General features: G+C 60.0%; 1 protein-coding gene across 1 annotated transcript; it reads right to left on the bottom strand.

Annotated features, from left to right (window-relative positions):
* Positions 1-1,607: 1,607 nt before the first annotated feature.
* CEL (carboxyl ester lipase) lies at positions 1,608-10,077 on the bottom strand. The gene is made up of 11 exons (XM_029203293.1): positions 10,012-10,077; positions 7,643-7,793; positions 7,443-7,565; positions 7,064-7,261; positions 6,356-6,486; positions 6,081-6,188; positions 5,861-5,978; positions 4,115-4,301; positions 3,727-3,930; positions 2,360-2,557; positions 1,608-2,046 (listed from the first exon to the last, which is right to left on the bottom strand). The coding sequence occupies exons 1-11, from the start codon at positions 10,075-10,077 to the stop codon at positions 1,608-1,610; spliced, it is 1,923 nt and encodes a 640-aa protein (XP_029059126.1).
* Positions 10,078-11,666: the final 1,589 nt, after the last annotated feature.

Raw genomic sequence — 11,666 nt, 5'->3', positions numbered from 1 at the left:
CCAATGACATACTGAAGCACCACGTCTCGTCAGGGTGGTAAACAGACTCTGACCTGAGCTCACCTGCGTGTTCCCCCGGGGCTTCATCGTGAGAGGAGTTAAAGGGTTACCACTTGGCCCATCAGGGAGCCTCCAGGACTCTGGACAGGCCTCTGGCCTGCACCTTGGTATTTTCAGCTTCATCCCCTGGATAAAGCCTGGAAAGGCAAGAGCCAGACGAATTACGAGGCGTCTCCCCAAGTTGTCCGGACGGCTGCGGGTGTCACCCAGACACACAGCAGGGCTCGCCCCTGCCAGGGAGGCCCGTGCAGCCTAGGGACTGAGCACACACCTGGATGCCGGCCACTGTGATGTGGCCCAGCCATCCAGGGACATGATTTCCTGAATGATAGGCACAACTGTTCTGTCCCCCAGCAAGGGAGAGAAGTACCACGTTGCAGCACTGTCCAGGCCCAGAGGAGGCGCCTGAGAGCAGACCCAGCAGGTAGAAACACTTAGAGAAGTCACGTGCGTGCAGAGCAGGGATACATTGCATCCTTGGGCTCCATCGGCCGAGAGCAGGGCTAGTGACCGGGAGAGCCCACACTGCAGCGAGGGGCTGTCTCCTTCCGTCTTTTACACCCGACCAGGCCAGGAAGCCCAGAGCCGCCAAGGTGGTCACAGGCCAGCCTGGGGTGACCCCTGCTCCTCGGGGGGCCGGGTTTGCCCCCTGTTCAGCTCTGCTGTGTGGGGCTGCAGGACTCGCTGCCCAGGCTCAGCCTTCCATCTGTTGCTGGAGAGGGAGGGTGGCCGGCTGACCCTCGGTGCTACTGCACCCATTCCCCCCACCCCCCGCCCCCAGGCTGAGCTGCTCAGGACTCTGGAATCTCTGATCCCTCACCCCCACCCCACAGTGACTGAAGAATGGAGGGGAGCGGGGAGAGGAAACCCCAACATTGTTGCAAGCGCTGGCTGTGGAGTCTCTGGGTTTGAATCTTGCTCTGATGACCTTGGGCATGTGCCTGGGCTAGACGCCCAGAGGTGGAGATGACCCCGACTCTGACCTCTGCCTCCCCCCCCGCCGACTCTGCCAGAGACATCGGGCACTGCCCAACACGCAGTTTTCTTGCACCCTTTGCTTCTGATCCTTCCAGTGCAATGCTTTACCCTCTCACTGACTCGCATCCAGCTGGAGGCAGACTGTAGTTAGAACACAGAGGGCCCTCCCCTCACCCCAGAGGACCTGGCCGTGGCTGGGCTCTACTGGTCCAGAGGCGGCCACCGCCTGCAGAGCCCAGCCCCTCGGAGCCAGCAGCCTTGTGTGGAGGGATCCACACCGGAATCCCAGTCCTGGCCCTGACGCTTCACTTTTTTGAACCTGTTTCCTCCTCTCCAAAATGAGGATGGTCCTGTCGGCTTCCTGGAGCTTGAGGGCTGACAGATCAGGGTGAAACCCTTGGGCCGGGCTCCTGGTGCTGTCATGAGAGCTGAGGCCCCCCTTCCTCCAGCTGGGTCTTGGGAGCAAAAAGAGATGCCAGACAGAGAGGGATGAGGCTTTATTCAGGAAGAGCTTGGGAGGGAAGGTGGGCCGTGGGGTCACACCCTGTGGCCTCTGGAGGCCAAGGACATTAGAAGCCAATGACTATGGGCATCTGAGCCACCTCAGAGTTGCCCGCGGTGGGCGCGGGGGTGGCCTCAGAGTCTCCCGCGGGGGGCGCGGGGGTGGCCTCAGAGTCGCCCGCGGGGGTGGCCTCAGAGTCGCCCGCGGGGGGCGTGGGGGTGGCCTCAGAGTCGCCCGTGGGGGGCGCGGGGGTGGCCTCAGAGTCCCCCGTGGGGGGCGCGGGGGTGGCCTCAGAGTCGCCCGTGGGGGGCGTGGGGGTGGCCCCCTCGCCGGTCACCGTGGGCAGTGCCTGGTAGGTCACGGTCCAGTACTGCAGGTAATTGGTCCTTAGGTGCTGCTTCATGGAGCTGCCATCCATCTTCTTGTTGATTTCCAGGTAGTTGCCACTTTCCAGGGTGTAGGGATCCCAGTGCGTGGGCACAGGCGAGTGGCCCATGTTAGGGTCCCTGCAGAGTGAGAAAAAAGGCTGGGTAGCTGGCTGGGGCCCAGGGGCTCACGGCAGGCTGGAGACCCAGGCCCCTGGCCCGGCTCTGCCCCGGCTCTCCTGGGCAGTTCTCCACCCTTTGCCCCGTAAGCACTTCCCTGTCTCCTGGGCACTGGCTGGGCACGTGCGCATCCTGAGGCCCAGCCAGGAGCTCTGAGCCTTACACAGACGGGGGTACCGAGGCTCAGGGAGGTTAAGTGTAAGTGAGCGAACAGGGACTGGACCCCAGCCCTGCAGGGCAAGGCGGCAGGAGGCCACCCTCACCGCTGCCTTACCCAGTTCTGGCAAAGTTGGTCCAGTAGGCGATCATGGCCTTGGAGACAGTCCTGTCTTGGGGCCGGTAGCCCAGCGGGGTGGCAAAGGGCTTCCCGAAGACGTACTGGAGGTCGTCTGCATGATCAGCCCCCACCCAGCGGGGGTAGGTGGGCATCCGAGACGGTTGGGAGAATAGGTAGGTGTAGGTCTTGGCGCTCCTGAGGAGGGCAGTGGAGACCACCCACGTTGGCAGGGTGTTCACCTGGGGCCCCAGGGGAAGGCCATGGGGAGAGCAGGGAAGGGTCTGGGGAATTCCCACAAGACTCAGAAGGGGAATTCCCTGGTGGTGCAGTGCTTACGACTCGGCGCTTTCACTGCCGAGGGCTCGGGTTCAATCCCTGGTCGGGGAACTAAGATCCTGCAAGCCACATGGTATGGACAAAATAAATAAATAGATAGATAGATAAATAAATATAAAGTATTTTTTTTAAAAAGACTCAGGAAGGATCTGGATCATTACACCTGGGGGAAGGAAAGCTGTGGCCAAATTTATGACTTCATGGGTTCTACAATTTCAATTGTATTTATACTTCGCCTCTACCAAACATAGGGAGGCGTCTTCCTTTCATAATTCAGTATCAAGAAAGATTGTTTTTGTGACTTCCCTGGCGGTCCAGTGGTTAAGACTCCACGCTTCCACTGCAGGGAGCACGGGTTCAGTCCCTGGTCAGGGAACTAAGATCCCGCATGCTGCATGGCACAGCCCCCCCAAAAAAACAGATTCTTTTTCTCTGCAAGTGAATTTGTATTCTTGATTTGATTGGACAAGGTAGTATATGCCCTCAGATGTTTCCCTTTTTGCTTTGACTGACAGGAACCTCAGAGCTAAATTTATTGCAAAGCTTTCATCCCAGACTTCTAGGCGTAATTTTATCTTTCTACTTTTTAAGCATTCCTAACTTATTTTTTATTTTCACCGGCTATTACTATATGGAGGTTTTTAATGTGGCCACAGGCTTATTTTGAAAGTTGGCAAATTCGAAACCCACAGCAGAGAACATCACCCAGTGTTGCCCTCCTTCTACACAGCATGAGGGATGGAAGGCAGACTCAAGGACTTTCCGACGGGAAGAGCTATGGGGTGTGGGAGAGCGTGCAGGGCTGCACTGGGCAGAGGCTCACAGGAGGGTTTTGTAAAGCCCTCAAGGCTGGGAGGGGAAGAGGGGCCCTCCCAAGCCCCGTCAGGTCTGGTAGATGGTGCAGGCACAGGCGGGGACTGAGCATGCCTTTCCCAGGCCTCTCGGACACCTGGGAGCCACCCACCTGCCAGACCTCGCTGGCAAGGTGCGTGATCCCAGGTGGGCCAGCCCCGCGCCCCCCTCCTCACTTGGCGTTGGTCTTGTGCTGGGCCACAGCGATCTCCGTGGGCATCAGGAAGAGGATGTCAGTCTCCAAGTGCACCACGGTCTTCTTCTTGTTCTCCTGGGACGAGTCTTGGGCCCAGGGCTTGGTGTAGAAGTCAAAGGTGGCTTTGGCACCGCTGGGCCCCTTGGTGATGGTGAACCCGCTGACCAGCTTGTAGAAGTCCTCCCTGCAGAGTCCAGGCTGACACTGGATCCTCCACCCCATGCCCACAGGAGGGTATCTGCACCCCTATGCCACAGAAGGCCACGGGCGACCCCCCCATCCCTGCCACGGTGCTCCCTTCCTCATTCTGTCGATGCCTCCCCCAGCTGCCCCGGGGCACCGTCCCTGTGCCACCACCCCCGCCTTACTCTGTGATGGCCCGTTTGTCCTTGTTGATGGCCGGCATCTCCATGCTGGCGAAGACATGGCCGTCCATGTCGTTGGTGCCCGCTATGTAGTCAATGTCCGCAGCGTTGGCGTACAGGTTGATGGGGTCACTGGGGAGGAAGTCTCCGTCGACGACAGGGAGGAAGCCCAGGTAGTGCAGCATGGGGTCTGGGGGGCGGGGGCGGGGGAGAGCAGCAGGTTTTCACACCTTCCGGTACCCACCTGCCCTGCCCCTCAACCTCCAGGACAGGAGCTGACTCCATCCTGAGGCCGCGGTGGAGATCTGCCTCCCTTGTTGGAGACCAGGGCTCCTCGCGACTGACATTCGGGCCCGATCATTCTGTCGTAGGGGCCGTCCTGCACAGTGCAGGGTGTTTAGCAGCCTCCCTGGCCTTGACCCACTGGACACCAGGTAACACCCTCTCCCCAGCTGCGACCACCAAAAGTGTCTCCAGACTCTGCCACGTGTTCCCTGGGCACAAAATCGCCCAGGTCGAGAACCACTGGTCCAGGGGCCAAGACTGTCCTCTCGCTGCCACTGATGCCCCTTTCCTGTCCCTCTTTTCTTGCTGGGCCTAAATCAGGGGGGAGGAAGACCTCGAAATCACTGAGGGGACCGATGGAGAAAGAGTGCCCCCTCTCCGCGCTGGGTTCCAGTGTGTTAGCCGGAAATGGCGCGAGACCCCTGAACTGGCCTGGAAAGGACCATATGGCTGGCTTAGGGCAGAGGGTTGCCCTGCCTTCATTAGGCCTGGCCCGTTTTCCCTCCAGTTCAGCTCAAAAGGAAATAGAGTCGCATTTCTGCAAATCCATGGGTATTGCTACCAGGACACCAAAATCCAGGTGCTCAAGTCTCTTATATAAAATGGTGCAGTGTTTGCATATAACCTACCCACATTTACCTGCGTACTTTAAATCATTTCTAGATTACTTATAATACTTAATACAATGCGAATGCTATGTAAATAGTTGTAAATGCCATGCAAACGTTATGTATATAGTTGCCAGGGAGAGGCAAACTCAAGTTTTGCTTTTGGGAACTTCCTGGAATTTTTTTTTTTTAACGTTTTCCATCTTCAGTTGGTTGACTCCCCAGATGCGGAACCCTCAGACGTGAAGTTGGTTTGCATTTGGGGCCATGTTGTTTGCTTTGGTTTCATTTTGCCTAGCACTTATGGTTTAATTCACATTAGGTAAAATACAAATGATGGGGTCCCATCATGCTTTGCCTTAGAAGAAGGAGCAAGAGAGAATTCTCACCTACTGGGCTGATGAGACAGACACTCATAGGATTTTGCTGCTGGGGTCCCCCTGACCTTCCTGGGGTACAGAGTAGCAGAGCTGGAAGGGCCAAATGCTACAGTGGGTGTTCAGGAAATGTTGTTGAATGAACGAGTGGAGGAAAGAATGAATGTTCGCCTAGTACAGAGGCTCTTGGTCTGGGGTCCACGAGTCTGCCAAAAATTGTGTACAGATGACTGCACGTGTGTGCGTTGTTGGGGGATGGAGACCAAACATTCATCAGCTTCTCGAAGGGGTCGTGACCCACCGAAGACAAGAGGAAAGAACGGCCCCTCCTCCCCTTACGGCCGAGGCCACTGAGGCCTGCAAGGGCAGTGGTGGCAGCAAGCTGCCTGGGGACGCCAGCGAGCTGGCGACAGAGCCAGGATCAGACGTGGCGCCCAATGTGGAGCCCCCGTGTCCCCCGCCCAGCAGCCCCTACTCACACTCCATGCCTGCCAGGGGCATCTTATAGGCCAATGTCAGGGCACGGGGGTCGGTGATCTTCAGACACTTGGCCATCCTGCCAGTATCGTTCAAGGGACAGCCCACCTTCTCTGCGATCTGGGGGTTGGGGAGAGGCAGTGCTCAGGGCAGAGAACACGGGGCCCAGGACAGAGAGTGGAAAGGAGGAAGGCTCCTCCCCCCCACAGCTCCTCCTTTTACCTTTTTGGCCCAGAAGAGGGGGTTCTTCTGGATGGCCCAGGGGCACAGTGCCACACCACTCTGGCTGATGGCTCTCTTGATGAGGCCCTTGTTGTAGGGAGAGAGGGTCTGCAATACACAGAGGTCCTGTCACCAACCTCGCCCCCCCCCCGGCCCCCCGTCTCCAGGGCTCGGCCAAGGACACCCCACACGTCAGCTCCAGCCCCCCTACTCCCTATCTGCATCACCCCCTCCCACACCCTTGGGGGCAGGCCCCCCCTTAGGGGTCCCCAGACCTGCAGAGAGACGCTGGCCCCTCCGGCTGATTCCCCAAAGATGGTGATGTTGTCAGGGTCTCCCCCAAAGACTGCAATGTTCCTCTTCACCCAAGCGATGGCCATGTGCTGATCCCGAAGGCCATAGTTACCTGGGGACAGGGCAGGGGCCTTCATCGGGGACCCTCAGCCCAGACCGGGGTGCTAGGGGCCTGGCCCACACAAGGTGCGCTGTCCGTGTGGGTGGGATGAGCACGTCCCTGACTGTGCGGAGACCCTCTGGAGCCCCAGGTGTTACGTCCTGCAGCGTCCCCAGGAGGCTGGCGGGCTGGGAGCTGTGGGAGCGGGTCCCAGGCTCGGGAAAGGGCGCGGAGGGCCAGGGCCGCTCAGCTGTCTCCCGCTGGGCCACACTCCCTCTTGTCTGTCCTGGGGCTTCCGTGTCCCGAGTCACTGCCTCGGTGTCCCAGCCCCTGTCTCTCTCACTTGGCTCCCTGCCCCTCCCCCCGGCGCTCTCTGGGTCTGGCTGGCAACCTCTTCTCTTTGGCTACAGCTGTGTGTCACGGTCCAGCTCCAGCTCCCTCACTCTGCAGATAGGATTCTGGGCCTTTCTGGGGGGATGTCGGGAGTTGTTTCAGAACAAGGGTTGCTGAGGGGTGTCCCCGCTGGGCTCAGAGCTTAGGGGCTGGGCACGCTCACTCCCACACCCAGTGCCCCCGGTGCCCAGCGGACCTGGCAGGTTGGAGTCTCCGGTGCTGAGGAAGCCCAGGGGGCCGACGCGGTAGTTGAAACTGACCACGATGACGTTGCCTCGAGTGGCGATCTCCTCCCCGTCGTACAGGTAGTTGCTGAGAAAGTTGGCCCCTTGGCTGGACCCCACGAGGAAGCCACCTCCGTAGATCCAGATCATGACGGGCAGGTTCCGGGAGACTGAGGCGGGGGGAGCAGGCCCGGGGACCCCAGATGAGCCCCCTCCCCGCTCTGTGCTGATGTCAGGGAAGTTCAGCTCTGAAGCCCCCAGGCACAACCCAGGGGCAGGGACAGGGCCTCTGGCTACTTGGGGGCTTCCTGCAGGGCGAGGGGAGCTGGAGGGTGTGTGGGGAGAGCAGACCTTCCTTCCTGCCCTGGGGGACCCAGATGTTGAGGTAGAGGCAGTCCTCTTTCCCGTAGGTGCTGTCCTGGGTGATGGTGGCCTGCAGGCAACGCTTCTTGAAGTCCTTGGCCTTCAGGGTTCCTGGGGACGGCCGGAGGGGTTGGGGTGAGGATGGGCCCACCAGCCACAGGGCCTGCCCCACCCTCACCCACTCCCACCTTGCCAGCCGGGGTGTCGCTGTGGGTTCTCCAGGGTCTTGGGGGCGGCGGCATAGGGGATGCCCTTGAAGATGTCGACATAGTTGCCAAGGAGGCCCAGCTTCTTGTTGACTCCTTCCACGAAGCCGCCCTCCGTGTACACGGCACCCAGCTGGGATGGGAGGCGGGAGATCAGGGGGGCTTGGGCTGGTCAGCGCCTGGGGGCAGGGAGCCCACCCGCAGGCCCCGGGTGCCCAGAGGCTCCCCAGAGACAGCTTCAAGGAGGGGCCCATCTGTACCTGAGACCGAGGCCCCTGCCACCTGCTCCCATTGCTTGAGGAGGGGGCTCACTCCCCACTCACCCCCTGGGCGTCCTGCTCCCTGAATCTCAAAGGAGTCTGGTTCAAGCAGTGTGTCCTCAGGAAAGCCTTCCAAGAAGGCCGGGACAGGTGGGGTGGAGGTTTGGATTCTTGCTGTGGTCGCCTATGCCCTTGAGCCTCAGTTTTCCCTCCTGTAAGATGGGTGACGACAGTATCTCCCTCATGGCCCGTTTGCTTGTCCAGCTGCCAGCAGTGACAGGTGCACCGTGGACACTGAATGTTTCACGCCCAGCTGTGCGCTCCCTGAGCGGTGGGCCTGTCTTTCTCCTCCGCTCATCTCCCCCGACGGTGTCCCCTCAAGTCCTCACAGCCCCTGTGCTCCAAGCCGGGAAAGAACCCTGCCCCCCAAGGCCGCCGGCACCGCTGCTGCATATCTAGCCCTTGTGCGGAGCCGGCCCCCCGCGGACCAATGCGTCCAATCCTCACCAGCATCCCGGGGGCTGGTGCTCATCTACCCATTGTTCCTGGAGGGAACACTGAGGCTTTCCTGTTTGAAGTCACCGCTGGGAAACTGTCTGAACTCAGGGCCGGCCCTTCTCCCCTCCCAGCGCTTCACCCCGTGGCCCAGGGTGAGCACAAGTCCATGCTTCCTGGCTGTCACCTGCGCTCGGTTCCAGGTGGGCAGGGGCAGGGCAGCCCCACGTCCCAGGCCTGGCGGGATCCCAGCTGCCCTCTGAAGTCTATGCTGAGAGGGGCCCCCTGCCTTGCTGGGTGGGGATCAGGTGGGCTGGAACTGGAGAGGAAGGGGCTGGAAGCAACACCTGCCAGGTGCCTGGGGGTTGGGCCCAGGCGGCAAGCCCAGGCTGGCCCCTGTCTCCCTCTCTCCCCGCTTCCTGTCCTGGAGGAGCCTCACACACACCCAGCCTCGAGGCATTTTTCCTGATCAGCCTCCCTGGCTGCTGGGAGAGGGCACGGACCAGGTCAGCGCCTGGCGGGGAGCAGCTCAGAAGTGGCTCTGTGTGACTGAGATCGGCCTGAGGGCCCCGGGGCGGGGCAGGGCATGGGGACCCTGGCCATCCGTCGAGGCCGGTGGGGAGGGGCGTCGCTGGCTCTGGAGCAACATGGAAGGAACCAGGGCCCCCTCAGCACCCAGAAAAGAGCTCCCCCTGAAGGAGAGTGACCTTCTCTCGGGGGCAGACGGCGCCCAGAACGAGGCAGCAGGGGTTCGAACCTCGGGACGGCAGAGGGTGGAAAGAGCAGGGCCTGAGAGAGCAGCTTGAAGGGTGGCGGGACCCGCACGGTGCGCTCTGCGCGTGGCTGTTCACTCCGCCCTGGAAGTGTTTCCCCGCCCTGTGTCCCTCACGCTGCAGGAGGGCAGTGAGGGAGCTCAGACGGTATGGCCGCCCCAGGAGGGTTGGCTGGGCCTCCTGACTCTCACTGGGGAGGGGAGCTGTAGCAAGCAGGCGGGTGGGGGACCGGGAGATGGAGGTTACACTTCGAGCCAGACTCCAGGGTTGGACTAGCCCAGGTTCCAGGCTCCTGCTCAGCCCCTGTGGCTGTGTGATGTTGGGCAAACCCCTTGTCTGCTCTGGGCCCCCGTCTCCCCTTCCGGAAAAGAGGGACAACGTTGACATCTCTAGAGAGGGGAAGGAGCCAGAGGGGTGTTGTGGGTCAGTTTGCCGACTCAGCAAATAAAAGTTCAGGTTGCCCAGTTACACTTGAATTTCAGATAAATGATTTTTTTTTTTTTTAGTGTATGTCCTAAATATTGGGTGGAACATACACCAAAAATGACTTGTGGTTTATGTGAAATTCAAGTTGAATTGGGCACCCAGTATTTTATCTGGCAGCCTGAGTCATCCTGCGAAGGGCAAAACACGAAACGCACAGTAAGTGCCGGGAAAGGCTGGTAGTCTGTTGTCGGGTTCTCTTTCTCAGTCTGGCTCTTTCTGCCAGTGACTCTGCCTGTCTTCCCTCGGCTGGGCCCTGTCCCCAGTTTCCAGGTCTGGCTCAGCGGAGGAGAGAGGGACCCCTCCCCCGGCCCGACCCCTCTGCTGGGCTCTCGCTTACCTTCGCCGCACTCGCCACAGCCAGCCAGCAGGCGAGGCCCAAGACCACCAGCTCCCAGCGCCCCATGGTGTGTGGCTGCCTCTCTGTGGCCCTCGCTCTGGGCCTGCGGTATTTATGGGCCTGGAGCCAGCCCAGAGCTGCCTGAGGAGGGACCCTTTCCCCCGCCTCCTACCGTTACCCTTTCCTCCAGGCTGGCCGAACTCCAGGTGGTGTACCTGGGGTCAGGAGACACCTGCTGTTTCCAGCCGGGGTCGGGCTGGGCCAAGGTCACGTGCAAACACGCATATATACGCAAACACACATACACACACACACACACACACACACACACACGTGGGGACAGTCCATCTTTCCCAGGGTCGGCTGCTGCCCTGTGACCTGGTCCCTACAGTGCACCTGTGCAGGTTACTGCCTGCCTGGGAACAGAGGCAGATGGCACGGGCGCAGGGGGTGTGGGGAGGGCTGGGGCTTGGCTGGGTGCTAAGTGCGCTGCATTCGGGCGCCTCGACAAGGGCTTGCTTTCGCTCCTGGGGAAATGGGCATGCTTCGTCCCCATGCCGTGCCTGCAGCTCTGCAGTGGGCGCTGATAGGCGACTGGCCGCGTGATTTCTGCAACAGAGAGGGCCACGGGCTACTGGGCAGCGGCTGGCTGTGCAGTTCGAGGTGGGGTGGGGACCTGAGCATCATGAGGTGGTCCCGCCCTCCGGGTATGGGGGCTTCTTCTCTCTGTCAGCAGCACAGTCCTGGGAGGGCAGGACGAGAGATCCAGCCCAGCCTTGAGGGCTTCCCGGGGAAAAGGAAGGGCCGGGCTTTCTGGCCACAGGGAACCTGCAGATACACAGCTGTCCATCTGTCTGTCTGCCTGTCCGCCTACCATTTCCTGTGCCCAGATTTTTTGTGATGCAGAGTGAATGGAGAGAGGCTGGAGAAAGGTGGGGAGGGGTGGGCGGCTGCAGGTGGGAGGGGGTCAGGACACTGGGAAGAAGAGGCCATGCAGGCTGGGCTGGCGAGTGTGGGGCCGGGGTGCAAAGGTGTTGAGGGGTGCTGCCAGTGACAAGGAAATGCCCTTGTTGACTCACACCTTCGCCTGTCTCCTCCAGTTCTAAGAATCTGTTCTAAAGGAGGTAATTCTAAATAGGGGGGAGGGGAACATTCCAGGACGTTCAGTGCAGTGTTATTTATAGTAGCCGAGGAGGAAAGGAAGGGGGCAGGAGAGGGAAGGGGGCCTGCAGTTCACTAATAGGGGGTGGCTGCCTCTTCATTTAATAGCGAGGGCCTCACATGGTCCTGCACAGAGTAGGTGATCGATAGACACAGGACGAGCATGCCCAGAAGTGCCTGGGAGAGTCTAACACTGTCTGTCCAGTAAAAAAATCCACCCCGGCTTCCTGGCTGGGTCTGTCCAATGTGTTCATTGCTTGACCCTGTGTTAGAGACCAACTGCAGGGGCATTCATCTCAGCCGAGATAGCTTTGGCCACTGGCTGAGGTCTGACAAAGAGCCTCTCCTTGACCAAACTCTACTCAGGCTCCCAGACCTCTTCTTCAACTCTGCATCGTCCACTTTTAGCAAGAATCTCGCTAAATTGCTTTAACCGGAATGCCCCACCCTCCATATCTGCCTCGATCTCTGATTGGGGTCCCCATCCTCTGCCG

Source organism: Monodon monoceros, unplaced genomic scaffold, assembly GCF_005190385.1.
Source record: "Monodon monoceros isolate NGI ecotype Baffin Bay Population unplaced genomic scaffold, NGI_Narwhal_1 Super_Scaffold_5, whole genome shotgun sequence".
Taxonomy (NCBI): domain Eukaryota; kingdom Metazoa; phylum Chordata; class Mammalia; order Artiodactyla; family Monodontidae; genus Monodon; species Monodon monoceros.
Note: the sequence above shows the minus strand (reverse complement) of the source record. Positions and strands in the feature narration are given on the sequence as shown.

Coding starts and splice junctions, on each gene's coding strand:
- CEL (XM_029203293.1), bottom strand. CDS start 10,077: ATGGGGCGCTGGGAGCTGGTGGTCTTGGGCCTCGCCTGCTGGCTGGCT. Junction 5,979..6,080: donor CCCTCTTCTGGGCCAAAAAG/GTAAAAGGAGGA, acceptor CCCAACCCCCAG/ATCGCAGAGAAGGTGGGCTG. Junction 2,558..3,726: donor CAGCACAAGACCAACGCCAA/GTGAGGAGGGGG, acceptor TGCCCTCCTCAG/GAGCGCCAAGACCTACACCT.